General features: G+C 49.9%; 2 protein-coding genes and 3 non-coding genes across 5 annotated transcripts in view; all 5 read right to left on the reverse strand.

Moving 5' to 3' along the window:
- Positions 1 to 10,863: 10,863 nt before the first annotated feature.
- On the reverse strand, positions 10,864 to 16,073 carry HSPA8 (heat shock protein family A (Hsp70) member 8). The gene is made up of 9 exons (XM_042034288.1): positions 15,969 to 16,073; positions 14,808 to 15,017; positions 14,167 to 14,372; positions 13,928 to 14,080; positions 13,279 to 13,834; positions 12,797 to 12,999; positions 12,312 to 12,510; positions 11,795 to 12,027; positions 10,864 to 11,352 (listed from the first exon to the last, which is right to left on the reverse strand). Exons 2-9 carry the CDS (start codon positions 15,010 to 15,012, stop codon positions 11,167 to 11,169), a joined length of 1,941 nt encoding a protein of 646 aa, XP_041890222.1. The 5' UTR covers positions 15,013 to 15,017; positions 15,969 to 16,073; the 3' UTR covers positions 10,864 to 11,166.
- Positions 11,620 to 11,717, reverse strand: LOC121667614. Its single transcript, XR_006017121.1, has one exon. It is a non-coding gene; the product is annotated as a small nucleolar RNA SNORD14 (small nucleolar RNA).
- On the reverse strand, positions 12,586 to 12,682 carry LOC121667616. Its single transcript, XR_006017123.1, has one exon. It is a non-coding gene; the product is annotated as a small nucleolar RNA SNORD14 (small nucleolar RNA).
- On the reverse strand, positions 13,071 to 13,167 carry LOC121667615. Its single transcript, XR_006017122.1, has one exon. It is a non-coding gene; the product is annotated as a small nucleolar RNA SNORD14 (small nucleolar RNA).
- A 3,425-nt stretch (positions 16,074 to 19,498) lies between the features above and the next one.
- Positions 19,499 to 26,945, reverse strand: part of LOC121667537 (CXADR like membrane protein) — a 39,982-nt gene continuing 32,535 nt past the window's right edge. The window contains exons 4-7 of the mRNA XM_042034289.1: positions 26,251 to 26,418; positions 25,776 to 25,898; positions 24,115 to 24,256; positions 19,499 to 22,584 (exon numbers count right to left, since the gene is read on the reverse strand). Coding sequence (XP_041890223.1) covers positions 22,290 to 22,584; positions 24,115 to 24,256; positions 25,776 to 25,898; positions 26,251 to 26,418 — 728 coding nt within the window. The 3' untranslated portion in view covers positions 19,499 to 22,289. The remainder of the gene's footprint in view (positions 22,585 to 24,114; positions 24,257 to 25,775; positions 25,899 to 26,250; positions 26,419 to 26,945) is intronic.

Below are 26,945 nucleotides of genomic sequence, written 5' to 3' on the forward strand. Positions count from 1 at the left end.
TGTGTCACAACACTACATTAAGAATAAAACCTTCCACTTAAACACTTAAATGAAAACATCGAGAAACTAATTTACCATTTGTAACCACATGATTTAAGTAGGAGCAGCTTCAATTTTCTTCCCATTTTCCTCATATTCAATGTGAGCCCACATTAGATTTCACTGGCTCAAATCACAACACTTAAAGCCACTTTCATTTTCTTTTTGATTAAATAATTGAAATTCCTGTCACTGCCTGCACTTTACTAGCACACAAATTTTCTGTGTAAAGATAAATACTCTTTTTTCTCCCTTTGCTGGCTGTAGGCTTTTTCTTTTTTTGGCTTTTCTTTTTTTTTTTCCCCCCCTCCCCAGTTTAATCTTAAAAGCAGGCAAGGTTTAGTTTATTGATGGTTCCATAAAATGGATCAGTACTCCATTCACCTATTTCGTGGAATTATACCTCTCCCATTAAGTGATTGTTTGGAGAAATTATGGAAAGCCATCTTCTCTAATTTAGCTGTCATCGCTGGGAGGTTATTGCCATCCAATCCTAAAAGGACAGGAAGCCTGGTTCCTTCTCTGCTGCTCCCTCTGCCATCCATTAATGCCCCAAGCCTTGAGTTTTATTTAAGCATTTCTTTCAATCAGGGTAACAAGTTTTATTAATGCTCCTTAATAAGTTACTCCCACCAAATCCAAGCCTCTTTCCAGCTCTGGGAATGGCAGTGCTGGGATCACAAGGGAGGCTGGAAGGGCTTGGGAAAGGGAATTTCACAAATTCTGGGCTTCATGAAGGTTTCTGGATTGGACTGGGGAGCAAAAAACCCTGCATGGGTCTGCTGGAGGATGGATTAATTCTGATAACAGGGTTAAGATTTGCATACATTGGTGTCTCTGGGCTTCAGTTCCTTATATATGAAGCATAAATAAATGTATTTCTATATATTTTACATAGATAGACAGATAGATAATAGATAGACAGAAATTGAGATTTAAACACATCAGAGGTGCTCTCTGCTTTCCACCATCAACCTCACAATTTAACTCAACGCTTTTCCCTCCGAGATGACACAAAATAATTGGTGCTGCCCGAAGCCTGCAGCAAAAAGCCTTCAGAAGGTGTCGAAGCGACTTTAGAGGCTCGGGAGTTCCTTGTCCTGTTTAAATGATAAAGGTCCCGACACACCCTGCCCTTCCCACCCAGGAAGGGATGGGTCTGACAGCCCAGCTCTGAATTTCCCTCCCCTGCCTGTCCCAAAATCCCAGGATTTTGAGCTGCTCTACACCAGCAATGCCACCCTAATCTCGAGTTCCATTCCTCAGCACACAGCAACGCTCTCCTATTTCCTCACAAGGATTTTTGCAGTTCCCACAGAGCTGCTGACCTCACCCCCTCACCCAAGCACTGATGGCTCTGAAGTTTGTGCAGGGTTCTTTGAGAAGAATTTGTGAGCTTCAGAAGGAGTTTCCGGGTTTTCCAGTGAGATCCTGTCTGATTAAGTTTGTCTTAATCATCCTCAGGAAAAGCAATAAAGGCCACTTTAATTTTCATGTAACACACGAATCCATCCCACACGATTTAGAAGCCTTCCTGCCAGCGTTGACTGTGCATTGTCTGATGAAAAAAATATAAATTTACAAACAAAACCAAACTTCCAGAGGCAAATTAGCCCCACCTAAGTCAGGTCTGGAAGTCAGGGACCTTGCTGTGAAGGAGGCAACGCACCAGGTCAGCCCAGCTTTTAATGCTGAAAGGAGCTCCAAGAAACAGAAGAAAATCATCTTTTCATGAGTGCCCCATCCCTTCCCCTCTAACTATTCACCCAGAGGACATTGTTAACATATAATAACTGGCCATGTCAGGATTAATTAAGCAACTCCTAATAAAGCAGATGCTGCTTTTGTGAGGCCAAAATGTGGGTGCAGGCACAGCCCAGCCCGGGCAGATATGATGCTAATTGAATCCTTGCTGGCAATTTTTCACCCCTAAATGCACAAGAAAGAGAAGGATCTTGGAGGCTCATCTGCTCAGCTCGGGCACAGGGAAAGGTTTTCAAGCCCAGTAAATGAGCAGCCTAATCCACGGGGATGGGCAGCAGGAGGGGCTCCCTGGAAAAAAAGCAACGCCCTCCCAAAAAAAAACCCCGAGATGTTGAATATGGGTTGTGCCCTGTTGCCACCACACCAGCAGGGATCAGGGGCTTGGTTATTTTATTTAACTTTAAGGAAAATCAGCATTTCTGCAAGTTTTTTCCTTGGCCAGAGGCTGGAGATCCCATGGGAGGCAGCGAGAGAGTTTTTCAGACTCCAGCAGCCCCTGGCAGCTTCAAGGAGGCTCTGACTGCACAAATATTTCAAATATCAACAGCAGAAAGACTTAATTAGACCCTGGGCACCTGAATTAAAAGCTGCTCCTCTCCCTGACAAACCTGGAACCTGCTTCTCAAACTCGCCAATTTTCTCCCTTTTTCCTTTGTAAGGACGCTGGGAAGAGCAAAGCTCAGCTCCAGGCCCTGGTGTTTAAACCCACTCAGGTGTTCCTGAAACGGCCTCAGCCACTGAGCAGCTGGAGGTAGCAAAAAGCAGGAAATTTGGGGTGCTTGGGGACCAAAAAAGCAGGAAATTTGGGGTGCTTGGTGACCCCAGGCTCTCCTTGACAGTACCCAGCACCCCCTCTCTCAAAAAAACCCACAAAATCAAAGTTTGCAAATGTAAGTTTGCAAATTAAACCTCACCAAAGTGAAGGTGAGGACTCCCAGATTTCTCCACGGACTGACACCTAAATTCCAGGGTTAAACCTGCTGGGTATTTATTTTTTGACTGACAGCCTCACTTTTTACTGCTAACGGCACAAAAGAGGTGATTTCTCCACCCCATAGCTGTCAATGAATAATTAAATCTCTTCTAGTACCCCTGTGCTGAGAATGCCTTTTAAATTAAAATATTTTCCATTCGATTTTTGTTAGCTGCTCAATGAAAATTGGGGGAAATGGGCTAATTACAGCTCTCCTAATTAAGCTCCTACAATGAACCCATAATTATGCCCATATTTATCACCTTGGTGCTGGACACTCTAACCTGTTGTGGTTTGTGATTAGTCAGGGGCTGTAAGGTTCTCCCTCTTGGTGTGGGTAGAATTTGAAGTGTGGAAACAAACTCTGTGCTTATGAAACTGCAATTGGGGTACTTTAGGAGGGGTTTTTCTCAGCAGCAAGCCCAGGTTAGAGAGCTGGGCTGGGTTTAAGCACACTTAAAATGGGTTTCATTAAAGAGAAATTGTGGCGTCGCTGCTGAGCAGCACAAAAACGGCCTTTTTTTTCCCCTAAAAAATGTTGGAGAAAGGCTGAAATGCAGGCAGAGCAAACTGCAGGAGATGCCAGCCCCTGTTTCTGGAGGGGAGCTGTGGCTGTGCTTTATTTTTGTGTGCTGGGGAAGATGCACAAGAAGCAGGAGCCCGCGGAGCCGAATGGAAGCGCTTCCCTTCTGCTGTAATGGAGACACAAATGAGTTACAAAGGAAAAAACCTCTCCTGGACTGGTATTTGCTCAATTCTACCCATGCTGACTGCCAGGGAGAAAAATTTCTTTCCTTTTAGTGCCTGAGGGACTGACAAATCTGGAGAAGCTGCTGGTTTTCCTGGGAAAAGCCCAGTTGGCAGCAGCTCCCTGGAGGCAGCAGGTGGAGATCCCTCTGCAGAGAGAGCCTTCCCTCCCTGGGCCCTGCCTCTGCAGGAACCCGAGGGGTCAAAGGTGGAAAAACTGCAGAAAAAGGGGTTTTTTGCTGCTAAAATGTTCATGTTCCACAAGCTCTGAGAGTCGGGGTTACAGGGATGATTCGATTTCTCGAAGCACCACAAGAATTCAATGCTCCTGGGGTGAATTCTTTCCTCAGGAGAAGAGAAAGGAAAAGCGACCTGCCTTTCTCCAAAGGAAACTTCCCGGACTAAAATCCTCCCTTGCCTCCTCCCAACACCTGACAAGCTGGGCTTTGACTTCTGGATCCTTTAGGACCCTTTTCTTGCTGAAAAAATGAAATTAAATCTGCGCAGTGAGAGAGCCAATGGGGTCGAACAAATAATTGTTTTTATACAGCAAACTCACCTCAGTGAAGTTGTGGGGATCATCAGTGTTTGAGGACAAATCATGGAATATCCTGGGTTGGAAGGCACCCACAGGGATCAGCAAAGTCCAGCCCCAGAGTTCTAAATAAGCCCCACAGCCAAAGCCAGAGATTGAGCAGGACCCAATCAGTGCCACAAGGTTTATTAACTGTGAAGAAGCTCATGGTAAGAGACAAAAATTAAAGAAAACTGAGGAGGGGGTGATCTTTGCACTAAATCTTTATGGAAATACTGAGAAATTTGTTAAATCCTGGCATTTTCCTGCTCTGAAACAGCACTGCCCCCACTGACGAGGCCATTCAGAGCTGATGTGTGTCTTGAGGCTACAGAGACCACAAAATCAAACCATTACAACCTTTTAAAAGCTTTCTTGCCACAAACTAAAAATATCCCTCGCTGACAGATGCAAGCTGTCAATAAGGAATTTAAGAACTCAGTATGGAGAGTGGAAAGAGTGCAAAGTCTTGATAAACATCTCAAATTGGGTCTTACTCAGTGGGAAACAAGTAGTTTATAGTGGTAATTGTAAAGGGCATTTTACATGGAATCAATTAAATGAAAATCTTTTAAACCCTTTTTAAAAAGAGACCTTTTTAAGTTAACAGGTGATTTTAATTGGAACCATGGGACTTGCAGCCCGGGAGGTGGGTTGGGGTTTTTTTGTTGAGGAGGGTTTGTTTTTTTTTTTTTTTTTTGGAAGCATTCAATATAGGGGAAAATCGATACACTTCCATCAGCATCTGAACTCCCAGAGCCTTGCAAGTTGAGGAGTGAAGCTGAGCAAGAATTACAGTTTGCTCTGGTTTGTGAGGCTTTTCCTAGCAATTAAATGTCTCCACCACAGCTCCTTCACGGTGAAAGGCGCAGGAAAATTTATCAAGGATAATTCTTTTTAGTCAGAATCCTCTGCCATTACTTACTGTAAAACTTCTTCAGAAATATTTTACCCTTAAAGAAGATGTCAAACATCCCAGCTGAAAAGCAGTAACTACACGTGAGCGGAATTTTAGTTATGAATTCCTTTTCTTACTTTTCCACAACCCCAAAGGTGCTCTGCACAATTACCTGGAGCAGGCAATGAGGGACAAATTCCAGGTGCACAAAACCTTCCCTCAAAGGAAATGATACTTTTGGCCATTGTCTCTTCGAGCTGGTGAACTCCTTCTCTTCCCAAAGCTCTGCAATCCACCAAATCCAGCTCTCTCTGCCCTGCAAGGTGTGGCTCAGGAACACACCTGGGAGGAGGGGAGGGAAAAGCAGGGGCAGGAATAACACACAGGTGCCAGGTAAAGGCTTGGAGCTGCTTCCCCTACAGAATTCCAGAGGCAGAGATTTACTGGGTTAACCTGTGCATCCTTTATTCCTCAGAAATCAACTCCAGCCTTTGTGTCTCAGCTCCTGAAAGCCCGAAGGAAAAAGCCTCGTGTGTCTCACCCCAACAGCTGAGCTCCAGGGGGAAGAAGAGGCAGAAAATCACACAACCTGCATTTGCTTCCCAGCTTTGGGTGGGGAAAAAACCCCCTCAAAGGAGCACTGAGAAGTTCCCCAGGGGGATACAGAGAGGCAGAGGACAAGGACAGCCTCGTGGATCCCGCCACCATCGCACAGCAGCTCCTGGGATTTCACTGGCATCCTGGCACGTCCCTTAAAGCAACCCTGGAGTGACATCCTGATGTTATCTCCAGCAAATAAAAATGTACAAGCCTCTAAAAGAAGAGTTGAAGCCTCCTGGGCGTGGGAAAGGAGCCTGGAGCAATGGGCTGGCTGGATGTTAGGAGGAGCTCGAGGAGGCACAGCGGCAAGGGATGATCCCGGCATCTTCCCTGTGCTTCCAGCCCTTCCCTGCCCCCCGAACTGCGGGGTTAAGAGGCCAGCGAGGTGATTTATTTTATGGCAATATTTGGGACACGGGAAACAGGGAAACATCCCCCCAAGAACCAAAACACTTCCCTGGAAGTGTCCAAGGCTGGGTTGGACGGGGCTTGGAGCAACCTGGGATAGTGGAAGTCCGCGGCAGGAGGTGGAAAGGGATGAGCTTTAAGCCCCTTCCAACCCAAACCATTCCATGGTTTCCTATCTGCTGCCAGGCAAGGTTTTAATCCCTCCTGCCCTTCCCTAACTCCTGGCCTCATTCCCAAAGCCGGGGGTGACCGCCTGGCTCCCAAAATCCCAGCAGGGCAGGAGGGGGAAACTGAGGCACAGCCAGAGCAGGGGGGTAGGGGGGAGGCAGCAGCCACCCAGCCCCGCATTCCCAGCGCCACTCCCGCCCTTCTCCATGGAATTGCTGTGCTTGTGGCGTGCTCAGAGTGATTAGTGGGAGTGTGAAGTTATGGAGTGGGGGATCCAGTCGCAGGCTCTGCGCAGCCCTGTTCGAAGGGGTGAGTGTTCCGCAGGTTTTTTCCCTGCCTGAGACAATCTGCACAAATAGGCTTTTAAATTAAGCAGTGATTTGGAATATAAGTGAGTGCATTTAAGCTGCTAAGAGATGGAAAGATCCTAATGGCTGAAATATTTGTCATATCACAAATAAACTGGCTGGATCGGGAGCCTCTAATATAACTAATTTTTACCAAATCCTTCACTGCTCTGTGAGAGAAAATGAGGTCAGCACAGGTTGAGGCAACAGCAAATGAGCAGCTGCCAGGAGGCAGCACAGAATACTGATAAAGGACTCTGCAGGAACTGCACTCCCTGCCCACAGAAACAGGAATCACTTTGTTCACATTAAGATATAGCTTTTTCCAGAGCATCCAAGCTTTTAATGGAAAGGTGCCAATGAATACAGGTTTCCAATGGATCCGGAATATAAATGCATTCCAAAGGCTCCCCAGACCTGAGCTCATCCAGTTTTTGTCCATCTGTGTGATTTGGGGTGTGAGAGAGGGCTGGAGGGTGCCCTGGGGCAGCTGATGAGAGTCCCTGGGATTCCCCCAGTTCCTTTGGGATTTTCCAGTTCCAGGAATTAAACCCTGACTTAATGTGCCACTCACAAGGAGCAAAAGTGAAATTAAGGGGAATTCAGAGGACTTGGCCCAGTTTAACAGGAAAGAGGCCCAAAGCCCACAAAGATTGTGCCTGGAGCAACTCTTGCACCTCTAGAGGGTGAGGAACCAATAGGAGCCCCCGAAATCCCCCAATTTGTGCCAGTACAAGGTGCTCATGTGGAGAATAACACACCTTGGGAAGAGGGAAAAGCTCCTTGTCAGGCTGCAGCAGCAGCTGGTGTTTTCCTGCCGTGCTCTAAAGGCTGCCTCAAACATTTGGGACCAACTGGGATGCAGCCATGAGCTGGGTCTATGGGAAAAATGACAGAATTGTTTTATTCTCGTAAAGGATTGAGAACACTTTGGAAGGGGAATTTTCTCCCTCCTTTACAGGCATGAACAACCTGTCTGACTGAGAGGAGGATTTTGGTCATAATTGGCCCTTTTCATCCCTAAACCCCAAATGAGTGAGAAAAAAGCAACTCCATTGGTCAAATGGGAAACTGAGGCACGGAATGGATTCCAAAAGAATCACGGAATATCCTGAGATGGAAGGGACCCACAGGGATCATCGAGTCCAACCCCAGGCCCTGCACGGACACCCCAACAATCCCACAGTGTCCAAACGCTCCTGGAGCTCTGGCAGCCTTGGGGCCGTGCCCATTCCCTGGGGAGCCTGGGCAGCGCCCAGCACCCTCTGGGGGAAGAACCTTTCCCTAAAATCCAGCCTAACCCTCCCCTGACTCAGCTCCACTCCGTTCCTGCAGGTCCTGGTGTAAGGAAAGAGACAGAGCATCTCCTCCATCGTGACCCCACTGTGGCAAAAACAGCTCAGAGAGGGGACCAGGACATCCTGTTCTTATCTGGGATGAATTTTAATGCAGGATCACTCAGATACAACCCCAAATCCCGGTGCCACGTGAGAGGGGCTCTCCTGGGATCGATCCACAGGGAGGGGCACAGCGAGCACTTGGGAGCAGCAGCCAATTTAAGCAAAAGAAGCCTGACATGGAAGAGCAATTGCAACAATTCCTAAATGGAACAGGAGAGGGGTTCATATTTGATAACCATTAAACGGTTTAATGAAATAATTATAACCCCGACTCCAGAGCCTGGCCACGATCAATACCTATGAGCTCTGAGCAACAGCCTGACCCAAGTCCTGCCGCCCTCCCAGCGCTCCCCAGCAGGCAGAGTGGGGACTATAAATGTGATTGACACTAAAGTTGCATTAAAACACCCCCATCAAGAGCAGTAATAGATTAAAGGCCATGGTGGCACTGCAGTGGGCTGGTCAATACCCTTTATTTCCTGCATCAGCCCCAATTTTGCCACCCTCCCTCACACTATTAGTGGCAGTCGATGCGCTGTCGATGCCTGGTGCTGGCAGAGGCTGCATTAATGCAGGCTCACAAAAGCAGGGAGCGTGGCATTATCACTTCACTCACTTTCAAATTACAGCCTAACGCTGTCTGCAGGCAGCTTGTGACACGTTAACACTCTGTGTGCTTTGCTGGGGCCGGGCTAAATATTTCATGTGTAAAGATTGCAGGGAGATTTGATGACTGAAATAAGTCCTGCTGCCCAGGGGAAAATCATTCCCAGGAAGAGAGGTAGGCATTGGTGGAAGATCAGCAGGAAAGGATGATGATGATGATGATGGTGAGGGAGAGTGGAAGAAGAGCAGGGAGGAAGAGGAGGAGGAGGGTGCTGAGTGCCCGTGTGTGCTGAGTAAAGGCAGTGGTGTGAATAAATCCACACCTTGCTCCCAAGTGTGGGGCTTAGGTGCTCTGTTGGTGCTTTTAAATGCTGGATAATCCCCCAAGACACATGAAACGTGTGTGGATGTGCCCAGAAAAATGCTTCATTTCAGTTAGGTTCTGCTGTGGCTCATAAACCAGCCCATCACAAGCACACCCCTCTCCACAGCTTGTGTCATCCCTCAGATCCCAACCCCACTTCTCAGACACTCCAAAGGCTCTGGACAGCCCTGGCCGGCAGGGAAAGCCTCGATTCACTGCTGGCTTGGCCCAAACGCACAAACCCATTAACCCTGGCTTTTCCCATGGCGCAGGACCTGGGCATTGACTGCTCCTGCAGCAAATTCTCCCAGCTTTCAGCTGTAACAAAAAATCCCGGAGGCAATCGGGTGATGGAAAACAGGGACTTGAGCAGGGACAGGAGAGCAGCACCGAGGCTCAGCAGTGGCTGCTGCACTCCTGCCTCAGCTGCCTTTTGCCTTTAAATCCCTCCTAAAATGAAAATGTCCAACCACAGCTCCCATCTGTGCCTTTCCTTACACCCAGTTCTCACCATCCCTGAGGGGTTTTTATTCCTTTTTTTTAAATCTCAATCAGTTTTTAAGGACTGTCTGGAAGAGTTAACAGCACCTCTGCACTTGCTGGGGGTTAAGGAGTTGCCTCTTCTCCAAGGTAGGAAAAAGGAGCACAGCTTGGTTAATTGTGCTCAAGGCCACTGCAGATTATTTATAAACCCGGGTTTACTCACCAAACACAAACTGTTCTACCCCATAAACTGTTTTTCTTCAAGAAACTGCAAAAGCTTCTTCTCCTTTTCTTTTGCAACCAAAAATGGGGCCTCTCTGCCATTCCCTGGTCAGGTGCTGCTATCTGGTGGCCCAGCACCAGCAGTGCCAGCAGGGTCCCCAAACCAAAGCACATTTAAACCCTGCTACTTTCCCTCCGTTTTGTGGAATGAATGAATGTTTTGGTGATTCCCCAATTGTTAGGGAATTCTAATAGCTGGCAATGCACAGGCAGCATGGGGACACTGAGGGACAGCCCTGCCAGGCTGGCCTAAGCCCAGGGCAGCTGGTTTGGGCTGGGACAGGTGAATTTCTGCACAGAGGTTTGTCCAGGGTTTGGGATAGGACAGGGATGAGCACTCAGGGATGTTTTTGACCCCAACTCAGCCCAGGGACATCCCAGACCACGGTGGAGGGTCATGGTCAGCATATGGAGCTGAGGAAGGAGAAGGGAGACAGGAATTTTGGTGATGGGAAGCGCAGGAAGAATTCCATGATTGCTTTTAGCTTTCATTTTACCCAATAATTTGCTTTATGTCAACGCACAGGGCTCAGGTACCACACACAGCTCTAAAAACAGGAAGGCACTTGGAAATTGAGGGATCAGGGTTTGCCCTTATGGAGGGGAGGATTTCTGCTGGGATCCTGGGGAAGGAGTCATGGGAATGGCTCAAGGGGAAACACTTGGTAGCGTCTTGAACATGAAGCATTTCCTGGAGCATCTGTCCCAAGCTCCTTCCACCTGGCACTGCTCTAGGAACTTTGACAGACTGTAGCTGCAATGCAACTACAGAAATACACACTTAGATAGCAGTGGATTCAGAAAATGCTCCGTGCCATCACCAATGACTGCTGGAAAGGCCACCCAGAGCCACCTCCCCAGCCAGCAAATTCTCCAAATCCAGTCACCATGGACCTTTCCTGCAAGGTCAGATACTTCAGCTAAAAATTCCCTCAAGACCACGTAATTATCCAGGATTTTACACCTGGAAGATTGGTATCAAAGGTCTTTTCCAACCTAGTAATTCTGGGATTTCCTGCCACAGGTCAGGAACAACCAGTTCAGAGTTCTCCCAAAATCCATCCAGAGCCTAAAAGCTCAAGCAGCACCTGGTTCCAAACCTCTTTTCCCACTGCAGTGCCCACCTGGGTGAAGCTCAGAGAAGCAGCTGTTACCTGGATTGAGGTTGTTTTCCCTTTATTTCCACAAACAAGTGAAGGCAGAGACAGTGTGATGCCCATTAAATAGTTTTTATTCTTTAGGACATGAATTGCATTTCCACTCATTTACAGTACTTAAAGTGCAATGGTATCATCTCCCACCTGTGCACATTTTCAAGTATTTAAAATGCCCAGAAAATGTTTTGTTTCATTTTAATTCCTTTTTTTTTTTCTCTTTACAGCAGCTCAGTTATGGAGTTCTTAATCTGGCAAGATAAACCCAGATGTGCCTACAGGTTTGGGTCCTTCACTCCAACCCCAAGGGGTCTCCTCCAACACTAATAACTGCTAGTGGAATGCATTTCCCAGTGTCCTTAGTCCACCTCCTCGATGGTTGGGCCAGAGGAGGCTCCCCCAGATGGAGGAGCTCCACCCCCAGGGAATCCTCCAGGCATCCCACCGGGCATCCCTCCTGCGCTCTGGTACAGCTTGGTGATGATGGGGTTGCAAACCTTCTCCAGCTCCTTCTGCTGGTGCTCAAACTCCTCCTTCTCGGCCGTCTGCAAGGGAACAAAGACCTCAGGTGCTGCTGCTGGCCCTGGTGGACACAGCTCAGCAGAGAACCAGCACTACCCTGGATTACACGTTCCAAGATCTGGGCTGGTTTAGCCCCACCAAGCCAGACTTGTATTAGACAAAGATCATTTCTGCTTGGTTTAGCATCTCCCACTGCTCCTGGAGCAACAGGATCTTCTCTAACACATTCCTGGAAGAAAACCAGCCAGGAGAAGGAGGGATTGGAAACTATTTGTGCTCCCAAGCTGTGGTCGCTCAGACATCCAAGGAAGGTAACTTGGACCAACACCAGTCTTTCGACTTCTGGTGGAAACTACGAATGGCTTTGGAATCTCTTTCATCACAGCAACCAGGGCTTCTCCTCCATCCTGACCTTTCCTTGTAGCTCAGCCAGAAACTGGGAACTGAACATGGAATCCAACATACCTGGTTCTTGTCCAGCCAATTGATGATCTCATTGCATTTGTCCAGGATCTTCTGCTTGTCCTCATCAGAGATCTTGCCCTGGAGCTTCTCATCTTCTACAGTGGCTTTCATGTTGAAGGCGTAGGACTCCAGGGAGTTCTTGGAGGACACTTTATCCCGCTGCTTCTCATCCTCTGCCTTGTACTTCTCTGCCTCCTGCACCATCCTCTCAATGTCCTCCTTGCTCAGTCGGCCTGCAGAGAACAGAAGTCTTGAGTTTCGACTCCGTCCTTTTTAGGGAAGGATCACAAATCCCCCAAAATTACACTCCAGGCTTTGGGGGGGGGGGACAGAGGCGGCCCAGAATGGGCCTTCCTAGGAATTCATTAATTGCTGCACTAAAAATGAACGCCCACAGACATAAATCCATGTGAAAATGCCAATGACAGCCAAATTCAGATTACAACAGAAGGCACAGCTTGATGAGGCCATTTTTAAGCCCTATCCAGTGTCCCACCCTCAGGACAGCAGATCTTACCCTTGTCATTTGTGATGGTGATCTTGTTCTCCTTGCCAGTGCTCTTATCCACAGCAGACACGTTCAGGATGCCATTGGCATCGATATCGAAGGTGACTTCGATCTGGGGGACCCCTCTGGGAGCAGGGGGAATGCCAGTCAGCTCAAACTTGCCCAGCAAGTTGTTGTCCTTAGTCATAGCACGTTCTCCTTCATACACCTATGGAGAGAAACCACCAAGTTACATCACTAATGCCATAATGACTTATTTATTTATTATCCTGAAGGGATGTGGTCGCTCAGACATCCAAGGAAGGTACTTGGACCAACAGCAGTCTTTCGACTTCTGGTGGAAACTACGAATGGCTTTGGAATCACTTTCATCACAGCAACCAGGAACTCACAAATTACAAGGATTTAACACCTTTGGCCTAACAGTTCCTTTAAGCACCAACCAGTAAAAGCATGGACAGTGTCTTGTTATTGCCCCAGAGCTCTCTGCTTACCTGGATCAGCACCCCAGGCTGGTTGTCAGAATAAGTTGTGAAGGTCTGGGTCTGCTTGGTGGGGATGGTGGTGTTGCGCTTGATCAGGACTGTCATGACCCCTCCAGCTGTCTCAATACCCAGGGACAGGGGAGTGACATCGAGCAGCAGCAGGTCCTGCACGTTCTCAGACTTGTCTCCAGACAGGATAGCAGCCTGCACAGCTGCGGGGAGAGACAGAGCATTAAAAACCCTGCAGAGCAAACACTCTACAAACTGTGAGGATGCACATGGCTCGCTCAGACATCCAAGGAAGGTACTTGGACCATCACAAGTCTTTCGACTTCTGGTGGAAACTACGAATGGCTTTGGAATCTGATTCATCATTGCAAGTCCAAGGGAAATTCCTACAGCTTTGGAAAGCTTTAGTGATTCAGGAGGAAAACCCAGGCCCTACACCAGTTCACACCACTACGAGCTGCAAAGTGTGAGTAACTAATTACCTGCCCCATAAGCCACAGCCTCATCAGGATTGATGCTCTTGTTGAGCTCTTTGCCGTTGAAGAAGTCCTGCAGCAGTTTCTGGATCTTTGGGATGCGTGTGGAGCCACCCACCAGCACGATGTCGTGGATCTGCGACTTGTCCAGCTTGGCGTCCCTCAGCGCCTTCTCCACGGGGTCCAGGGTGCCGCGGAACAGGTCGGCGTTGAGCTCCTCGAAGCGAGCCCTGGTGATGGAGGTGTAGAAGTCGATGCCCTCGTAGAGGGAGTCGATCTCGATGCTGGCCTGGGTGGAGGAGGACAGGGTGCGCTTGGCGCGCTCGCAGGCGGTGCGCAGGCGGCGCACGGCGCGCTTGTTCTCGCTGATGTCCTTCTTGTGCTTGCGCTTGAACTCGGCGATGAAGTGGTTCACCATGCGGTTGTCGAAGTCCTCCCCACCCAGGTGGGTGTCCCCTGCTGTGGATTTCACCTCGAAGATGCCGTCTTCGATGGTCAGGATGGACACATCAAAGGTGCCGCCACCCAGGTCGAAGATGAGGACGTTCCTTTCAGCACCAACCTGAAGAAAACATCGATTTTCATTACTCAACTCACCTTCTACTACTACTTTTAACAGTTTACTCACTGGCCAAACACAGTGATCCCTCCGTACCTTCTTGTCCAGCCCATAGGCAATGGCAGCTGCTGTGGGCTCGTTGATGATTCGCAGAACATTGAGCCCTGCAATGGTTCCAGCATCTTTTGTAGCCTGGCGCTGGGAGTCGTTGAAATAGGCTGGGACAGTCACTACTGCATTGGTAACAGTCTGCAAACAGAGCAAACAGATCAGTTATGGGTGCTAAATGCTCAGAGAAAATTACTGATCACGTTTCACTGTAGTCCTAGACTCACCTTTCCAAGATACGCTTCTGCAATTTCCTTCATTTTCGTTAAAACCATGGAAGAGATTTCTTCTGGGTAGAAACTCTTTGTCTCGCCTTTGTACTCAACCTGGACCTTAGGTCTGCCAGCATCGTTCACCACAGTGAAGGGCCAGTGCTTCATGTCAGACTGCACCACAGAGTCATCGAATCTGCGCCCAATCAACCGTTTTGCATCTGGAAAAGATGATTTGACCATGTCAGTGTTTATTCACAATTAAAAACATGGAATTCTTACTATGAAAGCAAAAAACCCTGAACCACCATCCTTAACCAGGAATTATTACTGCCTTGTTAAGGCTCAGGAGGAGACACCAAGTTTCACCTCTTTGATATGCAGAAACTCAGGGCTCTCACTCTAAAATACTGCAAATGCTGTGCCACAAACCAGCTTGAGACACCTCATATTAAGGCTATTCAAAACTGACTGCCCAGAAAAACGTGCTACAGGGCTAATAAATCTTAACTTCTAATAGCGCAGTTGCAATCAGGCTAGAAATAATTAGGATGTTTTCATTTCCATGAGAAAGCTTACACCTTGCCGTTAATAATTCTCCCAACCAAGAAAAATTTCTTTAATCACTAGCAAGTGTGTCAATGCTGCAGCCTTACCAAAGACTGTGTTGGTTGGGTTCATGGCCACCTGATTCTTGGCAGCATCACCGATGAGCCTCTCTGTGTCTGTGAAGGCCACGTAGCTCGGCGTGGTGCGGTTGCCCTGGTCATTGGCAATGATCTCCACCTTCCCATGCTGGAACACACCAACACAGGAATAGGTGGTGCCAAGATCGATCCCGACAGCTGGTCCCTTCGACATCTTGTCTGAAAAAAAAGAAAATTAAAAACAACAATTTAGTTAAAAGTGAAACTGATACAGCTTGCATAGAGAAATCGTAGCTAACCCAGGCTTTAAACGGTCAAGAGCAGGCCTAAATGGAGCTAGGAGCAACCCGGTCTAGTGGAAAGTGTCCCATTGCAAGGGGCTGTTAACTGGATCCCTTTTCTGCCGAAACCGCTCCGGGAATTCCGGCCCCATTATCCCACGTGGCCCCAGCAGCGCACACCGGATGCATTCTCCGTTTCGGCCGCTTGGCGTCCCCCCCGCACACCGCGTTGCGCGGGACTCCAAGTCCCAGCGTGCACCGCGCCTCCCGCGCAACGTGACCGGCGCTGCGGGGCGTGTCCGGGGGCTGCCGGGAAATGGAGTCCCCGCCGAGCGGGCCGCGTGTGCTGGCACAGCCCCAGCCCCGTGCGACACCGAGCCCCCCCTTCCGAGCCACCCCCCCCTCCCCACATCCCACAGGCGGCCGTTCTCCACCCACGCGGCTTCCTCCCTCCGCACCGCCGGGCACTGCAGCCCCCGCTATGCCCCGGCACCGCCCCGGGCCGCCCACCAGGGAGGCGAGATAGACGCTGCGTCTCCTCGAGCCCTCCCCTCTTCTCCCCTCCCCCGTTCCAGCAGAGACTAAGGGGGCAGGGGAATAGAACCGAGTCCCCGCTCCGCCCCACCTCCCGCAGCAGATCAGATTTAGGAGACAAACGCGCAAAAGCCGGGATTAAAAAAAACTACCGCAGCAGCGAAAAACGGCTCTGTATTTAACATTCCCTCCCTATCCCCGCAGCGGGACGGTCCCTGAGGACACAAAACCACCCAGGAGTGCCCCCCGCCTTTCGCAAGCCGCCGCAGAGCTTCCTCCGGCACCCTCCCTACGCCATTCCAAGGCAGCTGCATTCCCGCACACCCTCCCCGTGCCCTCCCCCCAGCCCCGTTACCCGCAGTCCGGCCCGGTCTCTCGTTCCCCCACAGTACAGGACCCCAACCCGGCTCCGGCTCGATCAATGCCCCGCGCCCGCCGCGCCGCCCTTTTATACCCACCCAGAACCTTCCAGAAGGCCACGCCTCCCTCTCACTGCTCTGACCAATCAGCGCGCTGCTCCCGCCCCCTCGCCCGGCAGTGATTGGCCCGCGCCGTGCGTGACGCGCGCCGGAAGGGGGCGTTGAGCGCCGGCCGGCCCCGCGTTCTCGAACCTTCATGCGCTTTCCCCGCGCCCCCCCGAACCCCGCGGCGGGCGCGGCTTTCCGCGAGTCTCGGCCAATCAGAGGCCACGCCTCCGGTGACGACACGGCTGATGGGCGGGGTTCGGGGTTCGGGCGGGCGCGGCAGCCAATCGCTGCGCGGCGCGCCGAGGGCTCGTTTGCATATTTCGCAATGGGGCGGGAGGGGCCAATCGGCGCGCGGGAATGGCGGGTGATTTGCATAGAGGGCGGCGGGGAAGGCGAGCGGCGGGGAAGGCGAGCGCAAGATGGCGGAGCCATGAGGGGCGGCCCTGGGCAGCGCAGCCGGGGATCCCCCCGTGCTTCCCCAGCCCCTCTGTGCCCGCCGAGATCCCTCCTTCCCCTCAGGAGTGGCGGCATTCCCCGTCCTCATGCTCGCAGCCATCGCCTGGCGTTTCCCTTGTGCTCCCCGCAGGGTGTGCTCAGTAAATCTCCCGAGTACAATAGTCGGCATCTTCCATGTTCCCTTCTGCAAGGCAAAGGAACATTCCCCGGTTTGCCCCCGCGCCCTGTTTCTCTCGCAGGAAGCCGTGTTTGTGGTGTTTTGAACACTGGCAATATTTCTTCCACAGAGCAAAGCCCATCTGAGCAGCTCCATGCTTTATAATCCATCCTAAATGTTCCCATCCATCCTCAGCTCCAAGCCAAGCCAAGCACAGGGTGTTGCTCCTTGGCGTGCTGGTGCTGCTCGGTGCATGGATAATCCAGCTGCCAGCATGGATTTACTTCCATAGAAAGGGGAATGGTGGAAAACCGCGGGTGCTTTGTGTCCCTGGGGATGGGGGGAGCTGGGCAGAGGTCGGGAATCGCCTGAGGTCACACTCAGGGCTGTGACCTGCATCCAGTGCATCCAGTGTTTGCATGGAATAAAGGCCGAGTGGAAAAGCCGGGGAGTTTCATTTGGAGCAGGGAACACAAACACCGAGTCCTAGCCAGGCTCTGGGACACGGCACAGTGGGAAAACAGGCAAAGGAACTTCCATTTAAAGGGGTAAAAACTGCACAAAAAGGCATTTCGGGTGCTCCGAGGTTGGCTTTGGACAAAAAAGCTCCTGCTGATGCTTAAAAGTCCAATACAGGGACACAGGAAGAGATCCCCCAGCCTCTTCCTTATGTTTGGCTGTGATAACTTGCTGTGTGCAAGCCACATCCTGAGACAAGGGTGTCAACGTCGCTTTTCATGGCAATTTTGGGTCACCTCAAAGAGGGGACGTGACGCAGTCCCCCAGCCTGGCTGGTGACCCGCTGCCAGACCATGAAACCAGTCCCACACCACCAGTGGCAGATGTGCTGGGCCCACGGGAAGCCACTGGTGTTGAGCCAGTTTGTGGCTCCTGTTCTTGCTCTGCCACAGAACCTGAGCAGGGACTTTAGGGTGGTGGTTTGGAGCTGGAATCTGGGTGCAGAAGGTTAAAGCCAGGACGGGGGAAGGGGCTCTGTGTCGTGGAGCACCAACTATGCCTCTCAAGATGAGGGCACTCCATACAAACCATGCTACAAAGCACACTCCACCCTGTCCAGGGTACAGGCTGCTGTGGTATTCTGCTCCCAGCTTACTCCAGAGATGCTCCTCAGTGTAACTCACACTGAACCCACCATGGGAGACGTGCTGTTCGCCGGGGGATTGCCTTTGGGGTGGTTTTTGGGGTTGTTTTTTTTTAAAACCATGGGCAGAATTTTGAGGAGGGCCTAAGAACAGCACTACCTGCACCTTGGGATGCCACAGTGACATTTAGATGTGCGAGCACACTTTGCACAGCAGGCTGAGAGCAAGGGGAAGCAGCCTGAAACTGCAGTGAGTCAGTGCAGGGAGGAGGGCAGTTTGCAAATGACTCATTACATCCGAAATTAGAGGCTGTTAAACTGGACAAAAGGAGCTCATTTACTGTATATCACAAAAATTAAGGCTTGGCAGGCTGGACGGGTTTTAGTGTGGAGGGTTTTTTCAAATTGTGGATTGAAACGTTATTTTTGGGGGTGAATTTAGTATATGAAGGATCCAGCACTGCTTCTCCTTTAAGTGTTTAAAACAGAATTGGGAGGAGAAGAGAGATTATCAAAGGCGTTCCTCCTGCTCACAGCAGCAGCGCTTATTTATACAACACTTGCATCTGCTGAAGTTTGAAAATCACACATTTCCAAGGCCATCCCTTCCCTTTCCCACGGAGGGGTTCCCCCCCCCCCAGTGTGTCAGGACAAACTGCTCCCGGTTAAAAATAACCCCAAATTCCTGATCCTGTACAAAAGTCTGCAACTGCACAACTGCTCTCAAAATGTGCATCACCTGATCAGGGTTTTTAATGCCATCAACTCCAGCGGGAGCAGGAACAGCGTTTGCTCTGGAATTAGGGACAGACAGGACACACCTGTGAGACCACTGTGTTGTCACCACGCTTTGTTTTAAATACTGCCTAATTATGTTGCAATTTTTACTCCCAGATTTCAGTAAGGAGGATTGCTGATGTCTGGAGATCTCTGCAAAACACCCTGGGGGGAAAGAAGGCTGAGAGAAACCAAGCACCAGCACCTTTAGCTACCCTAAATCCCACCCACAGCTCCCGGCTGGAGACTCCTGTGAGCTGGCTCCAAAGGTTTATCTGCAGAGAAGATCTCAACTGTCTGAACACAGCTCAAGGTTTCCTCCTCACCTCAGAGCTCATGAGGAAAGCCAAACACGTGGGCTGGTTCAGCAATAAGGTTACAGCAGGGCGAGGATGAAGCCACCAGTTGTTGTTGTGCTGGCATTATTTATTTACCACCCTGGCTTCCAGCACCTGCATCCTCAGCCAAAATATCCCAGGTGAAATGGCCACATGGAAGACAAAACGTTTACTTCCATGCACCCAGGGTTTTGCATCTTTTGTGAAATGTCACCTAATTTAGACTGAAAAGTACCCAGGAAAAAGCCCAGCTTCCCCACGCTTCCCATGCAAATATGCACACAGGCCTCCTTAGCTTCAAAATGGTATTTTTAACTCCATCATTTTTTCCCCCTTTGGATTCAGCTTGACAGCATGAAACACATCCCAGAAAATGGTACAAGTTGAGTTGAGCTGCAGCACTTCAGCTGCAGCACCTTTATTTATAAAACAACCAACCAACAAAAAAAAAGTTATGAAATCATTGATTCAAAGGAATCAATAATAAATATTTGCTTTCCTCTGAGTTGTTCAGACACAGTACAAGTACACCAATCATAGCAGGTAGCAGAGATGGAAGCTTAGTTTAGCTGCTGAGAAACAAAAAGCTACATAACATGGTAGGCATTTAATCACACAAGTAATAGCTGGTATATGACAGTAAAAGCTTTAATACACTATTTTACAAAACAGGGTTTGGCTTATTTGCTTCCCTTGTGCAGCTCCTGGTCGTCTGGAACTTGGAAAATAGAATACCTTTGGAGTGATCCCTTTCTCCTGTTCCCTTTGGATGATGAAATTTCCCCTTCCCTGTGAATCCCTGATGTGTGGGCTGGAAGCAGATACCTGGACAGGGCTTGGAAATTCCAAGCTGATACCTGGACAGGGCTTGGAGCAGCCAGGATTGATCCCCCAGACCAGGTTTCAGCCACTGCACCTCTGACTGACCTTCCCCAAGGCTCCCAAACCTCTCAGCCCATGCCATCAGACAGCTCACGGCACAAGGAGTGGCTTCTCTGCTGCAGGACAGGGCTGCTGTGTCCTGCAGCCCATTCCCAAACGCTCCAGGAAAGCCCGCCAGGGCAAATTCTCCTCCCTCCAGGCTGCAGAGCCTCTCTCAGCTAATTACCAGTCTGGGCTGTGACTCAAAACTACCCCAGAGCCTCAGCTGTTGGAATTGTCACCCTCAGTTTGTGGTGAGGAGCTCCTGGATGCTCAGGGATGCACGGGAAAAGCACTCCTGGGTCTCTGTGCAGGAGTGAGGATCCTCAGGTGCAGCACAGGGAATGTTAAGCACAATGAGCACCCACAGAAGAACCCACAAGCTGCTTTAGCCATCCTATTCCTGCTCTTGGGATTTTCCCAGCTCTAGAGTGGTTTGGGAGTGCTTTGGAGAGCCTGAGCCTTCAGGGCTCAGGAAAAGAGCAACTGCAGGGGAATCACAGACACACAGAGCTGCTGCTTCAAACACAGCTGATCCAGGGGTGTGCTCCCGGAGCATCCAGGGTGAGATGACAGAGAATCCACCACCAGGAGCTGTCACGGGAGGAGCAGCTTGTCAAACACCTCATAGCAGGTCTCCCGTATTTAAAACTGACTTGGGATTGTTTTCCTTGCATGGCATCAGCAATTTGCCCTGCCAAGGGTTAAATCTGGGGTAGAGAAAGCAATGGAATTTTGGTACATCTGGTGGAAATGGGTGGCTGCTCCTAGGAAGAGAAGTTCTCACATGGTGTAGGGCAAGTTTGAAAACTATCTCCCATGTGGAAGTAGCCCAAGCAGGGCTTGGCTTTGATCAGGTCGTTAAAGATCTCAAGTAAAGAAATTAGAGTTCTGGGTCTCAGTCAGAAAGGGAGATTAATGACAGTCCAAGAGTGAAAGAATTAGAGATCTGTGGTTCTTCTGTGCTCATCCATCTTCTGTAGGCTCTTTCCACAAATTGGAGAAACCCCTTCCCTCCCTCAAATGGGGAAAAAACCCCAAAACACCCTCTTTTTTAAATAGAAAATCACCAGTCTAGGAATACAGGAATCTAGAACCTACAAGCTCAGTGTCTTGTGTGTAGCAGTGGTCAGAGCCAAGTCCTTCAGAGGAAAATATCAGTGACAGAACTCTGCATCTGTCCCTACCTCCCATCCTTTCCTAACTTCATATTCCTTGGAAATGCTTATCCTGGTTGCTCACAAAAAATATTTTTTACAATTCCTGCAATTTTTAAGGAGTCTTGCTAAAGGTTTCAGCCTCAGCTCTAGCACGTGGCCCAGCATTTGGTGTAGGAGTGGGACAACGCACACAAAGGTTTCCTAATGGAAGCAGCGTTTTGTGCTTGTTTACCTGTCCCAGGTGTGTTTTCCTCTGTCGGGGAATCCTTCAAGCCTTCCCTGGGGGTCAGCTCAGCAGTGCTGTTCCTTCAGTCTCGGGAAGAACTTTCCGTAAGGCTTCTCCAGCACAGCTCCCCCCAAACGTGGCCAATTCTCCACCTGGCAATAGCCGAGAGCTCTTCCAAATGCTCCATCCAGGCTTTTTGGTACATTGGTGGCCCTTCCCATTCGGGGCCCTGCCTCCCTGCTGGATTCAGTGCCCAGTTCTCCTCTCTCTAAGGCTCATTAGCCACGGGCACCCCTCCAGTGGGGCTCCCGTGGCTCTGCAGTGCTGCCCACGAAAGCAGAGTCAGGCTCCTGGCCCTATCTCTGGGTGCATCGTTAAGTTTATTCTGGCAATTAAAGCACCTCTGTTTTCTTGACAGAAAAAGTCTTTTCTTTTTAGTACAGAGTTTAGTTCAGACACCTTAATACTGCATCTCTTGTTCTTTGGGAGTGATCCTTTCATTTCCACTTTTAGTTACAGCCTCCAGTATTTCACTGAACACAGAAAATGTGAAGCACCTGTTAGTTCCCTTTGAGGCTGGACACCCTCAGCCTCAAAATCTTCACTTAAGACAATACATCTTTGAGAAACTTCTCCAAAACCAGTCCAAGAGACTTCTCCCTCCTCACAAAACCTCGCTGGAATATTACGCATCTTTAAGCCTCTGTTGATCCCTTTTAAAAAATCCTGAGGTTTGGCTTCTTTTCACTCGTACAGCGCTTTGCTGTCGTAGTTTTTAGATGCTCAGTGTTCCATTTTCAAGAGAGGAAAAAAAAAAAAAAGATAATTTAAAAAGAAGCTCCCTTTTCCCTCCAACTTATCTTTCTTCAGTAAAAGAAAATTCTGTATCAGAACCTCAGTGTGCTGCAAGACGTTCAGAAAGAACTGAGTGGGAGGGCTTCTCGTGGTGTGAATAATCCCAAGTGATTAAGATTAAGCTGACCAGGAAGAGAACTAGCTACCCTAACGATCGCTACGTGGCTGGTGGTGCGTGTGAGGTGTTTGTTCTGGACAGGGGACACTCGCTGGGCAGTCACACGGTCTGGAACGCCCGGCTCTGGGCAGGCACCATCACCGGCGTCACTCCTATCTTCACCAGGTTGTTGTAGTCGACTTTCTTTGGCTCCGTCTCTTTCCTGTCCAGCTGCCGCTGGCTGTACTGGGGAGGGGTGAGGTGGGGAGTGGCTTCGGTGGACAAAGTCCGCTGGCTGCGGGAGGCACTGTTGGCTGTGGACCTGGTGGACGAGGAACCCGAGCGGGAGCTCCTGGAGCCGGAGGAGGAGGAGCTGGGCTTGACGAGGTGGGCCTTGGGTGCCTCTGCATCCTCCCTGCAAGGGAACACACACAGGGCTCAAACACCACGCGGAGAGAACGGGAACACTCACTGAACCCTCTGCAAACCACCAGGGTATAGCCTGCGTTTGAACTGTCCGAACTCTGTGCTGTGTGACTTTGTGGGCTGAACTCCCCTTTGCCCCGCAGAGCTGCTGGTAAATGGGTTTGGAATAAACACGTTGCTCACAAACAGCTCTGTGCGTGTGCAGTGAACGCCAAGTGTCGGAGCAGGCAGCGCAGATAGAGCTGTCTGCTCTGTAATCCTCAGCCAGAACGACAAATGGCCTGGGCAAGACTGCCTGGAACCGGTTCTTCCACTTAAAACCACCCCTGTGGGGAGTGAAAGAAGCGCAAGAGCTGGGTCCTGACAGAAAGAGAGAGAGAAGGAGGGAGAGGAGGTAACAGGCAGGCATGAAAGGGTGATACAAGAGGGTGAGGCTCAAACTGAAAAGGCAAGATGAGAAAGCAAAGGAGACGGGAAAAGGGGAAGAAATCAGCAGAGGCTGCCTTTGTGCTGGAGCAGTCAGCAGCTGCAGGGATTACGGAGGTGCCTGATGGCGCAGAGATGTCACACGAGGCCAGGCAGCAAATAGACACAAAGATGGATCAAGGGTTTTGTTTCTTCGAGGGCGGCAGCAGCTCAAACTCATTCCTGGAAATAAATCTTTCCAGCGCCTTCCTTCCTGAGGAGTTTAGGCCGGGTTGGCTGGAGCCCAAGCTCTGCTTAGGGGAGTTCAGGGGCCAGGCCCCAGGCAGGGAACAGATGAGCTCCAGGAACAGGAGTCAGCATTCCCCGTGCTCCTGCTTCCCTCCGCACTCGGCTCAGGGTATTGCTCACCCGGAGCTAAATCCAGGGGAACAGTTGTTCAAAAGGCTCAAGGAAGGCTCAGAGAAGCTGTCAGCTTCATGGTGGGTCCAACAGAAGCTGCAGTTGAAAGGAAAAAAGGGGGAGAGAAGGGAGAAAGAAGCAGGAAAGAAGGTGGGAAGAGGGGAGAAAGAAAGGGAAAAGAAGGGAGAAAAAATGGGGGAAGAAGGGGGAAATGAAGGGAACGAGAGGGGGAGAGAAGGGGGAAAGAAAAGAGGAAAGAAGAGGGGAAAGAAGGAAAGAAGAGGGGGGGGAGAAAGGAAAGAAAAATAAAAAAAAGAAAGAGAAAAGAAAGAAGGAAAGAAAACCACCCCCAAACCCTCTCAGAACCACAACGGTTAAGCTTTAATTGAACACCATAAAAGAATGTGCAAATGCTTCAAAATACCGAAATTGCAAATGTGAGAGAAAACAGTTGTTTGAGGTCTGTGCTAATTCGCCCGGGGGGAGGAGGGGGACTTTCCTATCATTTTCTGGAAAGTCTTCATCACAAGGATTCTCACAATCAAGAAATTTGGCGGTGAAAGGCTTTAAAAGCTTTTTGGAACAACCTTTGAAGACACTTAAAGCTACTTACAGTTACTTAAAACGGCGGTGGAAAGACGTGTGAAACTGTGAGAAGGGAGTGGGGGAGGTGGGATTAAATAAAAGGCGTTACCTGATTTCATTCGGTGCCTCCTCTTCCTCATATCTCTTCTTTTCTTTCCTCCTTATCGTCAGCCTCACCACCAGGAAAAGCAGGGAGAGCCCCACCACCACTCCACACACCGCCCCGGCGATCATGCCGATATTTTGTGCATCTGTTGTCCAAAAAACAAATGTATTGGTGAACCCTTGTTGGTGTGCTCAGGTTCTAGTCCACGCTACACCTCCCAGCACTGGGTGTAACTCGGGACAGAACGTCGTAGTTTATTTTTTTAGGCGTGTCTCCGCACTGAAGTTGAACCAGTTTTTTCTCCAGCTAAAGCTGAGCTGACAGCGAGTGAAGCAATCACCTCTGGAAAGGTGAAACCACAAGTGCTGTGCCTTCAGCTGTGGGGCAGTGATGAAATAAGGAGGCAAAATCCCCTTGTAAGAGCACAAACCCACAGAAAATACAAAGGCAGGACAGCCCACGTGTGACACACGGCACCAGGCAGCGCGCCAGAGGCAGAAGAATGTTTGATCTGTAAATGTTTCCCCATGAGGATTTTTTTTTTTCCCCCTTCAACTCCCTTTGAACGATTACAACCCACTTGAGAACGAATTATTCAAATGTGGGGGAAAAGTGACCTGGCTGAGGTAGACAAAGGAGGAAAGGAAGATCATCCTGTGCGGAGCATTTTTCATCCAAACCAGCCAAGATCATGAGAGAACATTTCCCATGGATTGTGGGCCCTTCACTGATGCTTTATGACAACCTCTTCTGCTAACAGTGGTTAGGTTGGGCTTGGCTGAAAGTTGTTTCCTTAAGGCTCACTCCCTACGGAGGGTTTAGCAAAGCCAAGTGAGGTTTTAAACCAGTTCACTTCAATTGGCGTTAAAGCTGCCTGGGCGCTTTTACTTCACATGCCTGAGGCAAACCGGTTTTCCTTATTCCATATTCCAGTTATTTCAGGCTCGGCTGGGCAGAAAAATTCCAAAGCTGTGGAATCTCCAAGACGAAACTTCTTTGTTAGGAGTCTTATCACAGCAGTTCCAGCTGGGAGAGCTGCTCAACTCTATTGTTGGGGTTTGGGTGATAAACTCCACCCTTTTCCTGGTATGCAGATGGAAAGGACACCCTGCCGAGAGCTGACACACCCTTGGTGGGTTAATCAGGAGATCTTAACTGCTGCTGTTCAGGACACAAATGGCTAAATCCCGATTAAAACCAAACTATGTCAAAAGTTACTTTTTATCCTGCGAAAATCCAGTCAGCGTTTCCAACTGCCTTTAGATATTTTGCTGTCCCAAGTGCAATCAGTACGGAATTTGGAGTGATGGAATATCCAGAGAGAGAATTCATACCCGGGAGTCACCTCATGCAATCACTCCAGTCAGAAGAACCTCTAAACTCACCAATTTCCCTGCTTGTATTTCCTGAATCATTCTGAAAACCAAAGGTTCTAACACACCCAGACCCATCTAAAGTGATAAAAACATCGTTTGGGCTCAGGTTTTGATGCTGTTTCCGTTTTAGGTGAGGGCTGCAGTGCGAATCAGAAGCGCAATAAATAGACATATCTATTTTTATGCGATTAGAGTATGAAAGGGCAAAGGTGCAGAGTTTTCCAGGTGGGAGAGCTGGGAGCAGCGTGTCCCACGTGGAGCAGGGACACGGCTGTGGGCAGTACTTACGCTGCACTGTCACCTGCACCACGCAGCTCTCCTGCCCCGCCTCGTTGGTGGCCACGCACTGGTACAAGCCCGTGCTCATCTGCGTCACGTTCTTCAGCAGGACCTGCCCTGGGTTAGAAATGTCTGGAAAATGGGAAAAAACACCACTGGGGTTCATCAGATGCACCAAGAAACTTCAGCTGTGGGTAGTGCACAGAGGCTGGGTTAGAAATGTGTGGAAAATGGGAAAAATGCCACTGGGGTTCATCAGATGCACCAAGAAACTTCAGCTGTGGGTAGTGCACAGAGGCACAAATTGATCTGTGGCGTCAAATCAACTCCAGAACAATGCAGAGGGGGAAAGAAGGGGGAAAGAAGGGGAGAAAGGTGGAGCATCCCCCCAGGTGCAGCCGCAGAAGTGGGAGGAGTGTTGGAGCACCACTGTCACCACCACCCAGTGACCCCAGAGCTCCGAGGGAAGGAGGGCTCCACTTACTGACTCTGGCGTTGGGCGGGAGGTGCTCGGCTCTCTCGTCCTCCTCGCTGATGCGCTGCCAGCGGTAGGAGATGGGGGCAGTGCCCGAGGCGGAGCGGCACTGCAGGGACAGCTCCTTCCCTTCCAGCATCTCCCCCTCCAGCCAGCACTTGGGCTTGGAGGGTTTCTCTAGAAGCAGCAGGAGACAGGTCATGCAAACACAGCAGAGTTTGCTCAGTGGAAGCCCTTCCTTTGGCATTTAAACAGCTCCCAAGGGCTGCCTTCCCTGGAATGAGTTAAGGAGTCACACCAGCGATGGTTTTTAGGGGACTTCAGCTGCAACCCCACAGAGGAGCCATGGCAGTGCCATTCTACCACTCTGTGGCACTTTGCCTCGTGGCCACTTGCATCAGTGGAGCTCTAGCACCACATTCCTCTTCCAGGCACAATTTGGAGAACATCTTTCCCTCCCTTTACTTGTCCAGTTCTTCCTTCTCCCCACAGCACCTGGCAGGCCGCAGGGTTCTTCCACGGGATCACGGAGTGCGTGAAAAGCTGAGCAATAAACTGAAATCAGGGAAGGGAAATGCCAACCTCAGCTGCTTGTTTGTCACCTGCACTGACTTGGGTCGGGTTGCGGGGCTGGGACATGAACTGCCAGTCCCCAGCAGCAGGTCTGGGCAGGGTGATGGTCAGCTGAGATAGAATATCAGCCT

Source organism: Corvus kubaryi, unplaced genomic scaffold (assembly GCF_017639235.1).
Source record: "Corvus kubaryi isolate FWS band 111438036 unplaced genomic scaffold, C.kubaryi_AGA036_p1.0 37367, whole genome shotgun sequence".
In the NCBI taxonomy this organism is placed as follows: Eukaryota; Metazoa; Chordata; class Aves; order Passeriformes; family Corvidae; genus Corvus; species Corvus kubaryi.